Below are 20924 nucleotides of genomic sequence, written 5' to 3' on the forward strand. Positions count from 1 at the left end.
TAGCGGAGACAATACAGCATGACACGTAGTACATAAGCATGGGAAAATCATACCAAAATGCTTGCAGGTATGAGGATGGACATAGTACCTGCCCATCTCATACACAGGCAGAATGCCAGCACAGAAAGCAATGTGAAGGAGTCCCACATCTGCTATCCAGTTTGTGAGTGTGCAAGACATACATCACACTAGAAATGATGTGGTGGGGCAGACTCACTGTGGCCAACACTGCACACCCCTCAATGTCCTTGCCCTGTGAATGGCTCACTGTGTAATGAAGGTCACATTTAGGGACATGATCTCAAAATCTCACACCCTTCGAACAAGGTCTGTCCACAGACCTGAGATAGCCCTTTGATGGATAGGGTAGCAGACATCCCATATGTCTCACTCTGTCCATTCAGTGATGGGTCCTTGTCAAATTGGGCAGCGACTGTGCAGGACAGGGTGGCTCACACTGAGGTTTAACGTGGGGCATCAGAAATGTCACATGCAGGGACAATGTGAGAGGGCAAACAGTGCCTACACATGCAAGTCAGTACACATAATGATAAAAATGGAAGGGGGACGTTTCAAAAGTACAATAAACTGCTGTGTCATAGGTGAATTTCTACCAAGAGTGTCATCCTTGGGCATTTCATTCTTGTGCATAATGCTGACATATCCATGGTGGTAATATTAAGTCAGACTCACTTCCATCAGTACCCTCTGGACCGAAACTCTCGGTAATGTCACAGATGAGCCTGTGAAGAACCTCATGGATCCAAACATCCATTAGCACAGGCAATTTCTGTCCTGACTCCCACTTACCAAACTTGCAGTGTCACTGTATGGCTGCAAAAACACTGCATGTCCCTCCCATCCTGATATGCAACCAGGGAAACGTGTAAAATAGGCTACAAACCCCTTTCTTCTGAAGTCAGCATGCTAGGCAATGTATCACACAAAAACCACACTCTCAGGCACATACTACAGCAGATCAATATCATGTGTGCACTCCCTGCCCTCTCACCTCCACTATGAAACACTTGCCATGACATCTGGAGCACCATATAGCCTCCAATACTGTGTGAGCACCTCGTCTACCAGGACCTCCAGCTCCTCTGTGGTGAAGGGATGGGCCCTGATGTTCTCAGTCCTCTCCATCACTGGGTCCAGGAGACAGGAGCAGCAGCAGTTGGTGGTAAGGAGTGTTAGGCAGCAGTGTCTGGGTCCAGGAGACAGGATCAGCAGCAGTTGGTGGTGAAGAGTGTCAGGCAGCAGGGTCTTGAAGCAGTGGAAATGTGAGGCTCTCTCCCACACATATATAGCCCCCTGGGGGAGTTTCAGTGGTTCTAAGCTGCGGTAATTGGTGTTCCAGGTCTGCTTTTTTCAAATGCATCCAATGACCGGCCCGCGGTGGCGGAGCAAGCCTACTGCCATTTTCAAAATTACATTAGGCTACTGGGATTCCAGTTCCCATTGGCTGTAAGGGCTTTGGGATTGGTGGTGACAGACCGCAGGGGCCAGGTCATCGCTACCGCGACCGTGCATCTTTCAATTGCATCCAATGACCGGCCCTGAGGTGGCGGAGCACGCCTACCGCGATTTTCAAAATTGCATTAGGCTACCGCGATTGCGGTTCCCATTGGCTGTAAGGGCTTGAACATTGGCGGTGACACACCGCAGGAGCCAGGCGGTTGCTACCGTGATATGGCTGCTATCCATTGCATACACGCACTGACGATCTGCGCCATGTTTTGAAAAACACTGCCGAACAACGAGACCGCGATGTGCTGAGCAAACGCCAGACACTCGCGTACACACGAGGCTGGGATTGCAAAAATTTTAGATCCAATGATCCAATGTTCATCACTCGTGGAGCAGTTGAATCTTCCTTCTTACACGAAGTGATAAAATATAGCGGCAAGAGGGTTTCCCCCATTGGCAGGCGACGTACACACCCCGAGTAACTTGAACGGGGATGGTATGGTTGAGGTTAAATGTGGATACAAATCAACAAACGTTGTAGGTTGAAACAGTAAGCCGTATTCTTCTTGCTTTTAATAATCAATACAATGAGTGAGCACAAACCTTTTGTTTTTTAAAACGAGTGAGCACATTGTCATAACTTGATCCAGTAACTTATTTCAATATCCCTCCACAGGTTCACGCTCGGCAGCGGGCGTGACGGACTGTGTGAGTGTGGACTAGTACACATTCACAAACAGGGGGTTGCAGGTATGCTCAAGATGGGCAACTGCCCGGTAAATATATTTTCGAGATGAAGGTGGCTCCCACATGTATTAAACTATATGTTATGTTTAGTGCTGACTGTGATATTTTGTGTTGTGTTGTCTCTGTCTCCCGCAGGTAAAAAATATATAAAAAATGGTGCAGTGTGGCGAAAACCGACCCTTGCCCTGATGAAGTTGCCATGAGTTTCCTTTGGCAATGAAGCATGTTGGCCCTCTATAACTAAACAGATAGTAGGCAACAGTGTGTCTTGGTTTTAATGTGAGCAGACCCACAGCACATAATAAAATAGGATAGCCAGTGGATGTCTAGCTCATTTTTAGATTTGGAATAGCGGTATTTGAAACCAGATTCCGATACTTCTTATAGGGTTGGTACTGCTGGGCACCCGGATAAGACATCTTGAGTGCTGGCATCAAGATACACCACACTGAGCATGTTGGTTCTTTTCTTTTCTTAAACTTACACCAAATCTTTTTGTTCTGGGTTGACAGTTGCTGATGATGAGAATCTGAGGATGCAGATGAGAATCAATCTGCAAACTTCCATGGTGTTACTCCCGTGAGGCACTGTCAACCTCTTTCACCTTTTTTTCTCTCTCTATATAAGTTTTGGTATCTACACTATGGGGGGGTATAGACTTCGGGAGGCAGATCCCATAAACACAAATATATTTTTTAGAGAATAAAAGGTGACTAAGGATTACCTCAAATAGAAGGTATAAGTATAGCCGCTGTTAAGTCACACAAAATTGGGTGACCATAGATGGATGAAGGGATCTCTGAGTAATTTGTTCACCTAAAGATCAGGTCCATTCAGTGTTATAATTCCTGTGAGTGGGGGGTGACCTGTTCTTTATCCCCTTACAGGTCCTTTGTGTACATGCTATCCATTGGTGCCAATGACCGTGATTTGGGTGGTGGAGCATGCCAACCTCCATTTCCCAATGTGTAAATCACTAACGCGATTGCAGTTCCCATGGGCTGTAAGGGAATGGGCATTGGCAGTGGCACAGCGCAGGGGCCAGGCGGTTGCTACTGCGATATGGCTGCTATCCATTGGTGCCAATGACGGTGATTTGGGTGCGGGAGCATGCCAACCACCACTTCCCAATGTGTAAATCACTACCGCGATTGCAGCTCCCATGGGAGGTAAGGGCATGGGCATTGGCGGTGACACACCGCAGGGGCCAGGCAGTCGCTACCACGATATGGCTGCTATCCATTGGTGCCAATGAGCGTGGTTTGGGAAGTGGAGCACATTGACGGCACCTATGGACACACCATGCTGTGTCAATGGCAATGGCCAGTTCTCAACAGTGGCACAAAAGTAATGAGAGGGCCCTTTTCCGCAAAGGGGGTAGGGCTCCAAATAGACCGCAGTCAAAGAAATGTCCCTCTATGGGCAGATAATTTTAACTAAACACCCACTTACATCAGAACCAAACAATCACCAGAACAAAACACCAACAACCTCAATAGGCCAAGTGTTTACAATGCAAATTATTTATTGTCTTTAAATCAGGAGTTTTCCTAACATTTAATCATCTACAGTAAATGATCCCGTGATTTATTTAAAAAGGTTAAAAACAATCTTCAAAAGGTTACAAATTTTAAAAAACATTTTATACACACATTGCAAAATAGGAGAGAGCCAGCAAGAAAGATACTTTCTTATCAAAACTAAAGGCCAGAACATTAGATCAAGATCATTCGTCATACACAGAATAGTTATTCTCAATACTTCATTTTTAGAGTGACAAATGTCTCCACAATCTACAGTCTGCCTTCTTAGTCTTGCGTCGACGCGTTTCGGTGGATATCACTGATTAAAGACAACTTTCTTCAGGGCACGAAATAACCTCTCCCATCTATGATGTTCAATCAATATTGAATACTAGAATATCAATAGAACAAACAGTTAGCGTATAAAATATTTACACTTTAAAAACATGCATTTTAGAAAGATATCCTCATACAAAAAATCAAAGGCAACTCATGACACATAAATTCAACAAACTAAAAAAGAAAGCATCATTAAAACAGCATCATTACAAAAGACAATTGGCCTATCGCAGGTGTATGTCTAATAGAAGAGAGTAATAAAGTTGTAGAAAATAGAATTTTTATCCTGGTGATACATTCAACATACATTCGTACAAGAGTTAACCATTCATTACTGGTAGATGGTATAATTCTATTCAGGTTACATTTCTACATTAAATTTTCAAATGGCTATGATTTTGTCAATACTTGAATAAATGCTATTAAGTAGTGTTGCATGCAGGAAACCTTGCAAGATATTGTAGGAGGACGAAAATCTCTCACTAAGGCCGTACATAAGATCTAGCCAATCAATCTGTGGAAAGAGAAGGGGACCCTTATTCAATATGTACCCTTTTTGTAACAGGAACAAAGTGATTGCAAAACCTCAGATCGAGTAATCTCAAAAAATTACCTGCCAGTAATTATCCTGATGCTTATTAGGCAGAATAATCAGGAGCATAAATCTGCAATTAATTGAATAAATAAAAGAGATTTTAGACTTTTGTAGCACGATCCGATTTACTGTGTTTACAACATTCTTGGGAGTTTTTTTATCTTTAAAATCTGGCAGAACGCAAGGCTTCTAGAATTGTATTTCTTAGTTCTTATATTCAATTCCCATTGTTTCTTTAGCAATTTATTAGATACTAAAAAAACGACAAAGAGGGTAATATGTTACAAAGTTTACTCATTCACTAATCAACCTATTAATATTTGGTTAATATAACATACACCCTGGTTGGCCTTGCTTATATTTCTGGCGTAATAGGGTCACGAGTATCCCTCCTTGCACTAGTAGCTGAACATAGTCCCCGGAAATAAGCTATCGATGCGGACATCATTTGTGTCAACTTTGAGTTATGGGGCAGCCTCTGTACTCCTTAAACTCTGGTAAACTATACCCTCGGACATTCCACTCCATAACATCCATTTATCTAAACCCAAAGCCCGCCTAAGTCGTACTAATACTACAAATACCATCCCAGAATACAATTAACTTATCCACACTACCACGATACAATGCAATACTGGCGTGGTCAATAAGAGACCATCTGACTGTGTGAATCTTCCTATACCTTACCTACAATATGGGCATTACGGCTTCATGAATAGTAGCTGCTCCGTGGTTCAGGATTTCTGAGCCCCACGGTGATTGCGGACATAAGATCTACGCTATCGCTGTGGTTAATTGCAGGGATAGTATACAGCTGCGTATTCTTGCCGAATCGAACAACTCTCGTCATAACTTCGGCGGCCATCTTAGAGTTCCCTTTCACACTGTAGAAAGCTACCAAGTGATGGTATCTTACCTCCTATCATCATCTTTGTAATCATTGTGCCTCCAGACTAACATATTAACAAGCCATCACATTTAGTCTATTCCTACTTCTCTAATTTGCTTATTTTTCTTCGACCATCTTGTTGTTAAAACCTTACAACCTTATTAAAACCTACTGTCTTTGACTTTTTTGGCAGTTGAAAATCTTGCCATTTCTCGTAGTTTCATTTGCGAGTGATTGCTGCTATATTTACTTATTCAGCATGTTCGGTAATGCTAGTCGCGTGATCAAATGTACATAGCTACCCTAGTGCCTACACGGCGGCCATCTTAACCTGCCCAAGGTGTAATACTCAATTCTATAAAATCTCAATTGCCAATGTATGCAACCCTCTAAACATCAAAGGATGTAGAACAATTGGTTACTTAAACTTATTAGATGATTTACACTCTGCTGCCCGCAAACACAAGCAAAAAACCTACTGAGTCTCTAGCCTACATGAGTACTCTCTCTTTACTACTCTCAATTAACTAAACTGCATACTTGCACACGTTAAAAGCAGAGCTGCAAATACAGCAATTCACCCAATAAGGCGGTCCCATTCTTCTTTAGAATTCAGGCCATTACGAACAGTGTTGAAGCGAGAAATAAACCATTGCTCTCTTGCTTTTCGTTTCTGCTCCATATCACCCCCCAGGGGCCCCTATCCAGATTTTCTCTAAAATTAACCATTCAATATCCGAATAATTATGGCCCATCTCCATAAAGTGTGCCACTAATGGAGCATTTGTTTTCTTAGTTCTAATGGCTGAGCGATGTTCTTGGAGTCTGATCCGGAGCTCCTACCAGTTTCTCCTACGTAGCCCTTACCACATGGGCATCGCAGAAAATATACTATATTTCTGCTCCTGCAATTGTTAAGTGATCTAGAGTTAACATGGCAACCATTATGTTCCAGACTCTTAGATTCTATGCATAGTGCACACACATTACATGTGCCACATTTAACATTCCCTATTGCTCGTCTTCCATCCAATGTGATTTGTGTATTTCCTTGGATTTCCCTATAAGTATGCACTAGCTCATTCTTCAAGTTCTTATTTCTTTTGAATGCAAAAATGGGTCTGTCTAATTTGTTCTCTTCTTCATTGTTGATGATGTGCCAATTACTGTTTATAACGTTTTTAATTCTATTGCTCATATGGTGTTTAGTGTGTTGAATTTTGAGTTGCCTTGGATTTGTTGTATGAGGATATCTTTCTAAAATGCATGTTTTTAAAGTGTGGATATTTTATAGGCTAGCTGTTTGTTCTATTGATATTCTAGTATTCGATATGGATTGAATATCACAGACGGGAGAGGTTATTTTGGGTCCTGAAGAAGGTGGTCTTTAATCAGTGATATCCACCGAAACGCGTCGACGCAAGACCAAGTAGGCAGACTGTAGATTGTGGAGACATTTGTCACTCTAAAAATGAAGTATTGAGAATAACTATTCTGTGTATGATGAATGATCTTGATCTAATGTTCTGGCCTTTAGTTTTGATACGAAAATATCTTTCTTGCTGGCTCTCTCCTATTTTGCAATGTGTGTATAAAATGTTTTTTAACCTTTTTAACCTTTTGAAGATTGTTTTCAACCTTTTTGAATAATTCACGGGATCATTTACTGTAGATAATTAAATGTTAGGAAAACTCCTGATTTAACCCCTTGCATGCCCGCCCCTTTCCCCGCCCAGTGCCGCGCCTTGCATTAGCGGGCGGAGTTCATGACGAGCTGGACTCGTCATGGGCACAGCGCCACCGCAGCCCATGACGAGTCCAGCTCGTCATGGGCACTGAAGGGGTTAAAGACAATAAATAATTTGCATTGTAAACACTTGGCCTATTGAGGTTGTTGGTGTTTTGTTCTGGTGATTGCTTGATTCTGATGTAAGTGAGTGTTTGGTTAAAATTATCCGCCAATAGGGGGACTTTTCTCTGACTACGGTCTATTTGGCGCCCTAGCCCCTTTGCGGAAAAGGGCCCCTCTCATTACTTTCGTGCCAGATTAGTACAGCCTGTCGGCTGGAGAGCCTCCTTCACGGAGTTGTTGTGTAAGAGCTTAAGACCTTTGGCTTTAGTGATGATCAGTTTAACAAAATCATCAATGCTAAAAATGGAAATAAAATCACAGTTATGACTGGAAGAGGAGAGAATTGGGGCAAACTGGTTAAATTAAAGAAGAAATGAATTTGTACAGAAGCCCATGCAGATTTTCTAATAGAGTACGTAAAGTCTGGCACGATCCCTATTGGATTACAGGTTCGGAATGAACCAGGTCTTTTTATAGAAAACAAGAGATTTTTAGAGGTGTGGACCCAGATCTCGAACAGATGCAGCAGGGATTTGATGCTCCTCATAATCGAGACAGCGCATGAATTGATTATTTTTGAAAAAGAAGCTATTAAAAAACTAGAGATAGAATTGAGGGACAGCACAGCGGTAGATGATGCAAAAAGAAAATTAGAAGAGATTAATAGGGATATTGAGGGCTATAGGGATTATCTCATTAATAAAAAGACCAATAAGCTCAAAAAAGATATAGAAAGATTTAGCCCTGAATCTACCTATCCCTGCCTTAATGAGAAATATTACCAACAAAAGAATGACCAGGGTTGGGAGAGACCGAGCAACAGACCAATCTATAGGAGGGGAGAAAGAAAGCAAGTCACTTTCTCTGATATCTCTGGGTCCAGTAGTGAGGATGAGACCACCCCAAGAGAAGAGAATAGTAATAGAGGAAATTCTAAAGATTTTGGGTCTTTTTAGATCAGAGACTGAGACGTGGGCCAAGACACAATGGGAACCAAGGGAGAGGTCAACAGACCCGGGGACCTCCTCCTCCTCCTCTACAACAGGAGTATATACGGACGAGGAAACAAAGGTACTGGCACCAGACGGAGCACCAGTAATACATCTATCAAATAGAGTACTCACAGAGACAGAGATTAGGGTTCTGAGTAAAGGGTTTAGCTTCATTCCCTCTACAGGTATTAATAAATATCAATTTGAAAAGGATTTGAGAGCTTTCTTCAGAAAAATAAGACTCAAAAGGTTTTTTGAAGGTCACTCACTTAGGGAAAATAATAATAAATCTGGCCTTAAACCTAAGTCTAATTTTACCCCAACATTAGATATGGTAGGCAAGAACCATGAGACCTTTGAGAGGGCTGTAGAAAGCGGTGTACAAAATATTTTATCTGAAAATTCTAGGCGGTTTGAAGAAAATATGAGTAGAGATGAAAAGACGGCCTTAAAGTCTTTAAAAGATGATTTGCAGCTAACAATAAAGTCAGCTGACAAGGGTGGTGGGGTAGTGGTTTTCAATACCACGTATTTGAACACAGAATGGAGGAAATGCTTAAGGTGAGAGAATACTATGAACCAGTTAATAGAAGTCAACTAGCAACTTTGACCAGGGACTGTCTGGCGCTTCTTAGTGAGGCAAAGGACAATAAATGGATTTGCGAGGAGGAATTTAAATTCTTGCATAATGAAGAACCTAAGATTGCTGCCTTATGTGGCCTACCGAAAATATATACAAATCAGGACGACCCCCCAATGAGACCTATAGTGAGTAGCATCAATGAATTAACAGAGCCCCTAAGTGAATATGTCAATCATTTCTTACGCCCTATTGTGATGGGCTTAAGATCATATGTTAGAGATTCATCACATATGATTTCTTTGATTGAAGGTAAGCCGTTCTGTGGAGAGACTCAGTGTCTGATCACCCTGGACATTGAGTTGCTCTACACGAACATTCCACAGGAGACAACAGTTGAGGCTGTTTGTAGGGCCATTAATGACACTGTACTGGAAGAGGCAGAAAAAAACTTTGTGGTTGAATGTGCCAGGATGGTCTTATTGAATAATATTTTTTTGTTCAGGGAGCAGTTGTTTAAACAAAAGAAGGGTACCAGCATGGAGGGGAGTTTGACAATAAACATATCTATAATGAACTTGCCCCGTTATTTGAAAATGTAGCGGGCTGGTACCGCTACATTGATGATATTTTCTTTATTTGGGACGGAGATGAGGTCCAGTTAGAAGAGTTTTTACTCTGGTTAAATATGGGCGACTCCAATTTGAAATTCACGTCCCAATATAATAGGACCAAAGTGGACTTTCTTGACTTCACTATTAAGAAAGAGGACGGGATCTTGGGGGCGGAACTTTATACAAAACCTATTGAGAAAAACACCTTACTCCAGTTTCCACCATAAATCCCAAAGGGACAATATCCCGTTCAGTCAATTTCTCCGACTTCGGAGAAATTGTTCTGACCTCAAGGATTTCTACAAACATGCTGAAACTATGAAAAAGAAGTTTAAAGATAGGGGTTATCCCAAGAAGCTAATTTCGCACTCATACAAACGAGCACAAATTTATAATAGGGAGGCTATGCTTTACAAGACTTTTGAAAAAAAAAGGCATTTTGATAAAGTGGTATTTGTTAGTAACTGCTCCCATATCAGCAATAGAATTAAAAACGTTATAAACAGTAATTGGCACATCATCAACAATGAAGAAGAGAACAATTTAGACAGACCCATTTTTGCATTCAAAAGAAATAAGAATTTGAAGAATGAGCTAGTGCATACTTATAGGGAAATCCAAGGAAATACACAAACCACATTGGATGGAAGACGAGCAATAGGGAATGTTAAATGTGGCACATGTAATGTGTGTGCACTATACATAGAATCTAAAAGTCTGGAACATAATGGTTGCCATGTTAACTCTAGATCACTTAACAATTGCAGGAGCAGAAATATAGTATACTTTCTGCGATGCCCATGTGGTAAGGGCTACGTAGGAGAAACTGGTAGGGAGCTCCGGATCAGACTCCAAGAACATCGCTCAGCCATTAGAACTAAGAAAACAAATGCTCCATTAGTGTCACACTTTATGGAGATGGGCCATAATGATTCAGATATTGAATGGTTCATTTTAGAGAAAATCTGGATAGGGGCCCTTGGGGGTGATGTGGAGCAGAAACGAAAAGCAAGAGAGCAATGGTTTATTTCTCGCTTCAACACTGTTCGTAATGGCCTGAATTCTAAAGAAGAATGGGACCGCCTTATTGGGTGAATTGCTGTATTTGCAGCTCTGCTTATATCGTGCGCAAGTATGCAGTTTAGTTAATTGAGAGTAGTAAAGAGAGAGTACTCATGTAGGCTAGAGACCCAGTAGGTTTTTTGCTTGTGTTTGCGGGCAGCAGAGTGTAAATCATCTAATAAGTTTATGTAACCAATTGTTCTACATCCTTTGATGTTTAGAGGGTTGCATAGGTTGGCAAATGAGATTTTATAGAATTGAGTATTACACCTTGGGCAGGTTAAGATGGCCGTCGTGTAGGCACTAGGATAGCTATGTACATTTTGATCACGTGACTAGCATTACCGAGCATGCTGAATAAGTAAATATAGCAGCAATCACTCGCAAATTAAACTATGAGAAGTGGCGAGATTTTCAACTGCAAAAAAAGTCGAAGACAGTAGGTTTTAATTAGGTTGTAAGGTTTTAACAACGGGATGGTACAAGAAAAATAAACAAATTAGAGAAGTAGGAATAGACTAAATGTGAAGGCTTGTTAATATGTTAGTATGGAGGCACAATGATTACAAAGATAACGATAGGAGGTAAGATACCATCACTTGATAGGTTTCTACAGTGTGAAAGGGAAGGTTAAGATGGCCGCCGAAGTTATGACGAGATTTGTTTGACTCGGCAAGAATACGCAGCTGTATACTATCCCTGCAATTAACCACAGCGATAGCGTAGATATAAGGTCCGCGATCACCGTGGGGCTCAGATATCCTGAACCACGGAGCAGCTACTATTCAAGAAGCCGTTTTGCCCGTATTGTAGGTAAGGTATAGGAAGATTCACACAGCAGATGGTCTCTTATTGACCGCGCCAGTATTGCATTGTATCAAAGTAGTATGGATAAGTTAATTGTATTCTGGGATGGTTTTGTAGTATTAGTACGACTTAGGCGGGTTTTGGATTTAGATAAATAGATGTTATGGAGTGGAATGTCCAAGGGTATAGTTTACCGGAGTTTAAGGAGTACAGAGGCTGCTCCATAACTCAAAGTTGACACAAAGGATGTCCGCATGGATAGCTTATTTCCGGGGACTATGTTCAGCTACTAATGCAAGGAGGGATACTCGTGAACCTATTATGTCAGAAATAAAAGCAAGGCCAACCCGGGTGTATGTAATATTACCCAAATATTAATACATTGATTAGTGAATGAGTAAACTTTGTAACATATTACCCTCTTTGTCGTTTTTTTAGCATCTAATAAATCCCTAAAGAAACAATGGGCATTGAATATAAGAACTGAGAAATACAATTCTAGAAGCCTTGCGTTCTGGCAGATTTTAAAGAAAACTCCCAAGAATGTTGTAAACACAGTAAATCGGATAGTGCTACAAAAGCCTAAAATCTCTTTTATTTATTCAATTAATTGCAGATTTATGCTCCTGATTATTCTGCCTAAAAAGCATCAGGATAATTACTGGCAGGTCATTTTTTGAGATTACTCGATCTGAGGTTTTGCAATCACTTTGATCCTGTTACAAAAAGGGTTCATATTGAATAAGGGTCCCCTTCTCCTTCCAGAAATTGATTGGCCAGATCTTATGTACCGCCTTAGTGAGAGATTTTAGTCCTCCTACAGTATCTTGCAAGGTTTCCTGCATGCAACACTAACTGGATGTTCTTAGTAGCATTTATTCAGGTATTAACAAAGCCATTTGAAATATTTATTGCAGAAATGTAACTTGGATAAAATTATAGCATCTACCAGTAATGAATGGTTAACTCTTGTACGAATGTATGTTGAATGTATCACCAGGATAAAAATCCTATTTTCTCCTACTTTATTACTCTCTTCTATTAGACATACACCTGCGATAGGCCAATTGTCTTTTGTAATGATGCTGTTTTAATGATGCTTTCTTTTTTAGTGTGTTGAATTTATGTATCATGAGTTGCCTGTGATTTTTTGTATGAGGATACATTTCTAAAATGCATGTTTTTAAAGTGTAGATATTTTATAGGCTAACTGTTTGTTGTATTGATATTCTAGTATTCGATATAGATTGAATATCATAGACGGGAGAGGTTATTTTGTGTCCTGAAGGTGGTCTTTAATCAGTGATATCCACCAAAACGCGTTGACGCAAGACTAAGAAGGCAGACTGTAGATTGTGGAGACATTTGTCACTCTAAAAATGAAGTATTGAGAATAACTATTCTGTGTATGAAGAATGATCTTGATCTAATGTTCTGGCCTTTAGTTTTGATAAGAAAGTATCTTTCTTGCTGGCTCTCTCCTATTTTGCAATGTATGTATTAAATGTTTTTTAACCTTTTTAACCTTTTGAAGATTGTTTTGAACCTTTTTGAATAAATCACGTGATCATTTACTGTAGATGAATAAATGTTAGGAAAACTCCTGATTTAAAGACAATAAATAATTTGCATTGTAAACACTTGGCCTATTGACGTTGTTGGTGTTTTGTTCTGGTGATTGTTTGGTTCTGATGTAAGTGAGTGTTTTGATAAAATTATCTGCCCATAGGGGGACATTTCTCTGACTGCAGTCCTCAACAGTGCACAGTAGACACCTGATTTATGGCACAAAATAGTGCACACAATGCCAATGTAACATTGAGCCCACTGCTGACTACTCATCCCATGTTTGTGCAAATGATTGAAAACATTGGCATGTACTCCCTCACATGTCACTTATGATATTGCTGGGCATGTACACAGATCAGTGTCGTGATGGACTCTCCAATAGGTACACATGTCAATGTGTGATATGGCTAAGCAACACACAGTGATGAATGTCTGACTACACAATGTCCATATTTCACTGTGTAGTTTGCTTTACTCATGTACATACTGGATCTGAATGCACAGACTGTGCTCATTGTGTTGTTGATGTGTGCCCTGTTCAACTTACACAAGAAGGTGTGGCAGGTATAGCAGCTAGGTAGGAACCAGTAGTGTTGCTGTTTCACACATATGCTGTATAAATTACTCTTAGAGCTGGTTATGCAAGATATCGAAATATACCTTTGGGCATTCACATAGTCAGATTTTGTTTTGGAGGTACTCACTGAGTGAAGAGTGGACAAGTGTACGACTAGTTTAGCTGAAGGTGTGCCTACATGTAAGTTGTGATATAAGCTGAAATGTGATGCCAGTCATTGTTGGCGTTGTGTCAGTCAAAACGTAAGATGTTGGACACAGCTCATGGTGGATTGCAATGACATATGTCCCCTTTCATCTCGCCTAGGAGGCGACCAAATGTGCATCGTCCCTTCACAGTGCTGGGGGACATAGAGGATGAGGATGTCATACGGAAATTCCGTCTGGATCGACCCACCCTACAAGAACTATGTGCCCCGTTGGAGCCCCACCTTCGGCCTCGCAGAACGTATCCGACTGCTTTGACACCAACGTGTAGGGTGATGGCGGCCCTGCATTTATTTGCTACTGGTTCATTCCAGTACACGGTGACCACCGCAGGTGGGATGTTGTAACCTACGTTCAACATGGTGCTACGTGATGTCCTGTCCGCTATGATGACCTACAAGGACAGAAACATCCATTTCCCCAGGAGGCATGAATTGGCGGCTGTGAAGGGTGATTTTTATGCCCTAGGGCACATCCCTAATGTTGTTGGTGCCATTGACTACACGCATGTTGGCCTGGTTCCACCACAGGCACATGAGCACATTTACAGGAATAGGAAACATTTCCATTTTATCAATGTGCAAGTGGTGTGCCAGGCGGATATGATGATCTCACGCGTCTGTGCCAAATTTCCTTGCTCTGTCCATGACTCGTCCATCCTGCGTAACAGCATTGTGTCACAGCTGATGGCAAATCTGCTTCCGGAGCATGCATGGATTGGGGGTGAGTACGGAAAGTCAAGTAGTGTGCTGTATGTGTGACATGCTGTCCTCTGCCACAGTTATATCACAAAATCGGTCTGTGTATCTCACACCTAGGTGACTCTGCATATCCCAACCGGCCTTGGTTGCTGAGCCCACTGCGGAATCCTAGGAACCCGGCAGAAGTCCGCTACAATAATGCCCATGGGAGGACACGTTGTGTGGTGGAGTGTACTTTTGGTCTCCTGAAGTCACGATTTCGCTGCCTGGACAAGACTGATGTACTCTCCCAAAAAGGTGTGTCAGATTGTAGTTGAATGCTGCATGCTCCACAACCTGGCCATGTACGAGGAGATCCCCCTGATCCTGGATGCTGATGGGCAGCCGAGGGCCCCACCTGCAAACCCACACATGTCCAGTGATAAGGATAGTGGAGAGGAGGAAGGTGTTGACCTGCGTCAACAGCTCATCAACCGCTACTTCCCTTGAAGGTGAGTGAAAACATACAACGGGGCCATTGTCTGCTGATGTTGTTGTTGGTGAAAAGGCCTAGGATAGCTTTGTGACTGCTGCCTGTTGTTGGCTCTGTGCTGGCTGCTGATGTTTCTGGGACAGGGTAGTTATGCACAGCTACAGGATGTCTATGTCGGTACTGTTGCTCATTGTAATGTGTGCAGATTGGAGTACTTGATGACCAGTGTTGTGTAACGGATGTGATGCCACCGCCTGACAAGTGAATATTGTTATCTTGTGTTTTCCTAGGTCCCCTCAGCCTCTCATTGCCTACAAACAACCCGTATTTCTGGTACATTGTAATCATGGTAACCCTGGGTGGCCAACTACGCTACGCTCGCATAGTTTGTGCTACTTCGCCCTACGCGAATTGCACGTAGCACAGTGCAAATACGCGTAGCGGGCATTTTTTGCTCGCTCGCGGTCCTCAACGTCAAGTTGGAGACCGCGAGCGAGCAAAATTACATCCCTTCAAGACTTTTTCCTCATTCGCGATCAGCAACATCAAGTTGGCGATCGCGAGCCTGGAAAATAAACCTCCCGGCGAAATTCTCAACGGGGGGGGTCAGGTTTCTCATTGTGAGTGGTCACGTATGCTCGCGACCGCTCGCGATGAGAAACTACCGGTCTGCGTTGAGAAAGCTGCCGCTCGAGTAAAAATCTACTTGAGCGGCAGAAAACGACAGCTCGCACTGTGTGAGATGCTGTTTTCAATGATTGCCCAGTGCGGACAAGCATCCTGCACTGTGCAATCATCCCGAACAGCGCACTACGCAGTTCGCATAGTGTTATGCGTATCTCGCGTAGTGCGAAGTGCACTTTGCGTAGCTGCGCATAGCACTAATATGCAAACTACGCCCAGCGTTAAATCATGGTCAACATTGTACATCCTGTGATAAACATGGAGCAGATTCGAAAACATAGGTGTATAAGGAGTGTTTATTTACAATGGGTATATGTGACAGGAAAGTGAATATTTACAAAAAGGTGAATAGGGAATCGATGAGTTGGCAGTGATGGAAGATGAGACAATCGAGTAGTCACCACATTGATGTAGTGACCCAGTCCAACAGACGGATGCCATTAACCTGGCAGTGTGGGGAAGGACAGTCAACAAAGTCAATGCAATAGTGAAGAGGAGTGCCATCATGGCTGGCTCCTTGACTGGCGTTTGGCTGGTGCTTTGCTACGGGATCTCTTTGGACAGCCCCTTGATCGTTTGGCAGGGAGGGCCTCTGCTGCGGACCCAGTGTGGTCTGAGGACTCCCCCCCCCCCTCTCTGTGTCTGCAGGGGTGGTTGGGAAACTGTCATTCTGCGGGTCACTGGAGGGAGGTGGAGCTGTTGTTTGGGCCGTAGGCCTGTCTCTCAGTGCCGCCACGAGATTCCCCAAGAGGTCCACGAATTGGCCCATGTGGGTGTCTATGGACCTCAGCAGCAGGCTCACTGGAATCTTCCCAAGCCTGGCCCATTTGTCCCTGGGCTCGTTCATAGGCCCCAAGTACTTTAGCAATGTTGGCCAGGGCTTCGGTCCCAGTGTCCGGTTGTGTTTGACTCCCACTTGCCCTCCCACCTGCCCTGCTGTAATGGACCTGTGGCATCACCACTCTACGCACCCGCCTACTATCCCTGCCCTCCTCAGTTGGTGGGGTGGGGTGGTCATCCTCTGAGGCAGGGAGAGTGTTGCAGGCAGCACTGGTGGTGGTGGTGGAGGCCGCACAGATGATTACAGCAGGTGTCAGCATAGTTTTTGTTTCTGATGTGGTGGCGGGGGGGTCAGTGGGGTCCTGCGACCTGTTGCGCCCTGGCATGCCTGATGGGCCGGCTTCTTGCTCCGCATCCTCGAAACCCATCTTTAGAGAGTCCATGTTTCGGGGTGGAGACTGGCTCTGCAGGTTGGTTTCATCATCCTCTGCTGTCAGTTCTTGGTCACCTGTGGGACAGAGGGGAAATTACTTGTCCATGGTGTGACATGTCAATAGATACCATGCGCCACGTGCAGATTTTGTGATTACGAGTACATGTTGTCATCTAACGACTAGCGGCACAACGACTTTATGTGAAGCATCTTTGCTGATTACTCTGCCTGGCAGGTGTTACATCTGTGCATGAACTCGCCATTGTTATCTCATGCATACCTTTGTCATGTCATGTGCATTGCTTTATTTGTACTACAGACCAAGCTTGCTTCGTTTTCATATGGTCCTTCAAGCTCTGCTCCCATGGAACTTACAGATAGCATTCAGTGCTGTGCATGATTGTGCCCTGAATTTCTTCAACATGTGACTTGGTGAGTCACACTTTGGTTGCTGTGAAAGTTACATACGCTTAGCTGTCTGCACCCTGTATCTGGCTGTTGGATCTGTGTCAATTTTGGTGGGATGTGAGGACTGGTGTTGTCATATGGCTCCATGCTTTTTGAGAGGAATGGGGGGGTGCATTCACTTTCTACTTACCTGTTCATTTGTCACATTTGGGTGGAATGTCTGACACATCTCTCTGGGTGTGTGGTGGAGTGCTATATCCTGCTCAGGGGTTGTATGGGGGGGGCTGGTGGAAGTTGTGGTGCAAGCCTCAAACCACCAAACCCCCTCTCTGTGATGATGGCTACCTACCTGTTAGGTGACGGTGAAAAATACAATGGCTGCCACATGCTTCTGGGTGTGGTGGAGTGCTACATCCTGCTCAGGGGTGGGACAGGGGGGCCTGGTGGGAGTTGTAGTACAGGCCTCCCACCCCCAAACACCCCTACATGTGAAGGTGGCTACCTACCTGTAAGTTTGGTTGTTGTGATACAATGGCTGCCACATGCTTCGGGGTGTGGTGGAGTGCTACATCCTGCTCAGGAGTGGGACATGGGGGACTGTTGAGAGCTGTAGTGCAGGCCTCCCACCCCCAAACCCCCCTCCCTGTTACGATGGCTACCTATCTGTAAGTTTGGTTGATGAGATACAATGGCTGCCACAGGCTTCTGGCTGGGGGGAGTGTTCTATCTTGCTGAGCTGTGGGACAATGGGGCCTGTTGGGAGTTGTAGTGCTGGCTGCCTGTACACATGCCCCCATGGTACTGTTGCTAGCTACCTTTGGGGTGAATCTGAGGGAGTGAATGTTGGATCTATGAGACATGTGTTGGGGAGAGTGCGGCGCACATGAATGGAATTGGGCCAGGGAGGTGTAGCTTTGTAGTTGTGCATGACAGTACATTGCAGTGTGATGGTAGACATTTGTTTATACTTACCAGCCTCCACTCCCCAGGTACTCCTGTGAGACTCTCTGGATGCAGTATGGCAAGCACCTTCTCCTCCCATGCAGTGAATGTTCTTGGTGGAATGGGAAGGCCACCACCAGTCATCTGAGCCAGCTGACGGTTCTTGTAGTTCTTCTGTTTCACCATACTCTTCAGGTCATGCCACCGCTTCATGATTTCCTGCTTGGTGCGCGGGGTGCGCGGGCTCCTACTGCATTGACCTTGTCGATTATCCTTGCCCACATTTGTGCTCTGGTGGCTAATGGTGTCTGTTGGACCAGATGACCAAACAATTGTGGTTCTACTCTGATTATCTCATCTGCCGTGACTGACAACTCACTGGCAGTAAATTTGGGCATTTTCTTTTGTGCCATGGCGTGTGATGTGCAAATGATTTGAGGTGCAGTTGTGAGGCTGGCGGGGTGGTGTAGGTGGTGTGTGTGTGTGGGTGTGTGTTGTTGTGCTGGTGAGATGTGTGGAGTTTTGCCTATCCAATGTGCTGCAGGGTTTAGTTCCTTCAGGGCTGGAGTAGTGCAAAGGATTCTGGTCAGGGAAGGGGCTGGTTTTATACTCAGCTATGTGGGTGTGTCAAAATGGAGTATTGCTGTCAGGTGTGTTGTGTTGGTTGTCTTGGGCTTTGTATTTTTTAAGTTGCCATAGGGGTGTGTCATTGGGGTTTGTTAGGTGTTTTTGGGGACTGAGCTAGTTTGATGTGTGCACTTGGTGGCCTTGTTGTGTGTTTTTTTTGTCGACTGCCATATTTGTCATGGAGCGTCCGTGGCAGTGGCTATACAACAGCCCTTCCGCCGGCTCTCCCATTTATCACTGTTTGCGATCGTGGCGGTCAGAAACAGCGGATCGTCCCTCTGTCACCTCAATGGAATCCTAATTTTACGTGCGGTCACTATGCTGGCCTAGCGGCGGTTTTGTGTGTTTCCACCGCAAATCCGACTGCCGGATTTTCACTACCTCCGCCCGCTACCGGCGGTCTTTCATGGTATCGTTCCGCCGCGGTCGGAATTTTGTGGCGGTTGATCCTAATTTGACCGCCGGTTTTGCCGCGGTACCAGCGAACGGTTAGTTTCCGCTACCATGGCGGTCGGGATGATTTGCGACCGCCATCCTAATCAACCCCAAAGTGATCATACATCTACTCTGTCTGTTCATCCACCCCCTGAGTTATTCTTGCATTTACTCACTTACACAACCACAATAAAACACACACAGACTCAGCAACATATTCAAGATAAATTAAAATAATAAAAGTATACAAAAGAAAATATGCTTCTATATAAATATCTCAGCTAAATGCTGAAAGGGGGCTTATAAAAGGAGAAAATGGAAAACTAAAAGACCGGCATGCCAAACTAGGCACCCGCTTTTAGCTGGATGTTCTGATCTGTACTATGATAATCTTGGACTTCACTGTGCAGTAGAGTCAGTGGCTCAAGTGGACTGACCAGCTGCTCCATGCTCAATGTAAAAGCATGTCATATAGACCAATGGCAGACGAACACTGGCCCAAAGGCCTGACAGGCCTTCCAAGGGATTTCCTGCAAGAATTATTACTGTGAAAATCTTCTACCCCTGGGGTTTGTCAAATGGGGTAATGAACATCCGTGCCTACATGTGTAAATCCATGAGAATTCCTCTAACAAAACGCATGCCTTAAGGCTTTAACTCAATGCAATAACAATCCCCCTTAAATGTAAGTTGGCTTTAACATATGCATTTAATAATAAATGACGGAGGAATCCTAACTTTGTCGTAACTTTTCATAGTAAACAGCTCAGACCTATGGCATCTGAGAAATTATCCTACTGGCCCAATCAGGCCTAAAGCCATAATCATTGGCTTGTCACCATAGCTAACTCAGACCCACTATATTGATCAAAGGCTTTCACGCAAAGAAACCATCAGGTATACGGTAATTAAATTACAAATGTACATGATAACAGTTGCAAAATCCAAATAAAATCCCTCCTAAGAGGGCCTAATGAGGATTATCTGTTCAAATCTTCTATCACCAGAGTTTGTTCAAGTGGGTTTTTACTCCTCCGCTATCCAACATTTTCACTACTGTTGCATTCACTGGAGTTGGAATAGTAAATGTAATTCCTTCGCTGTCCAACACTTACCCTACTTTTGCACTCACTGCAGTGGGAATAGTCATTTTTACCCCTCCACTATCTAACACTCTCCCTACTGTTGCACTCTTTGGAGTGGGAATAGTAATTTTTGCCCCTCCGCTATCCAACACTTTCCCTACTGTTGCACTCACTGGAGTTGAAATAATAAATTTCATTATTTCGCTATTCAACACTTTCCCGACTGTCGCACTTATTGTATTGGGAAATGTGAGTTTAATTTGTTTTAATAGTTTAAGTTTTTTATTTATTATTTAATGTTTTTTTTTTCTTTGAAATTATTGAGATATATATATTATTTGTATATAATTTTAAAGTTTAAAACCTTAAATAATGATATTTTATTAATTGTTTTAAAGAAAATATATGTATTTGTAACAAAAGTTATGTTTGTGTTCTTATATTTTTTAAATTATGTTTATTTGTTATATTTAGTTAACATGTATATTAAATTTAATTTATTTTGTTAAATAGAATATTAATATTTCATATATTT

General features: G+C 43.1%; 1 protein-coding gene across 1 annotated transcript in view; it reads right to left on the minus strand.

The window, feature by feature from the left end:
- LOC146812981 (uncharacterized) overlaps window positions 1-20924 on the minus strand; it is an 83700-nt gene that overhangs the window by 37339 nt on the left and 25437 nt on the right. Inside the window, exons 2-4 of the mRNA XM_085615236.1 lie at window positions 16829-16967; window positions 7599-7712; window positions 4693-4744 (exon numbers count right to left, since the gene is read on the minus strand). Coding sequence (XP_085471362.1) covers window positions 4693-4744; window positions 7599-7712; window positions 16829-16967 — 305 coding nt within the window. The remainder of the gene's footprint in view (window positions 1-4692; window positions 4745-7598; window positions 7713-16828; window positions 16968-20924) is intronic.

Source organism: Triturus cristatus, chromosome 7 (assembly GCF_964204655.1).
Source record: "Triturus cristatus chromosome 7, aTriCri1.1, whole genome shotgun sequence".
Taxonomy (NCBI): domain Eukaryota; kingdom Metazoa; phylum Chordata; class Amphibia; order Caudata; family Salamandridae; genus Triturus; species Triturus cristatus.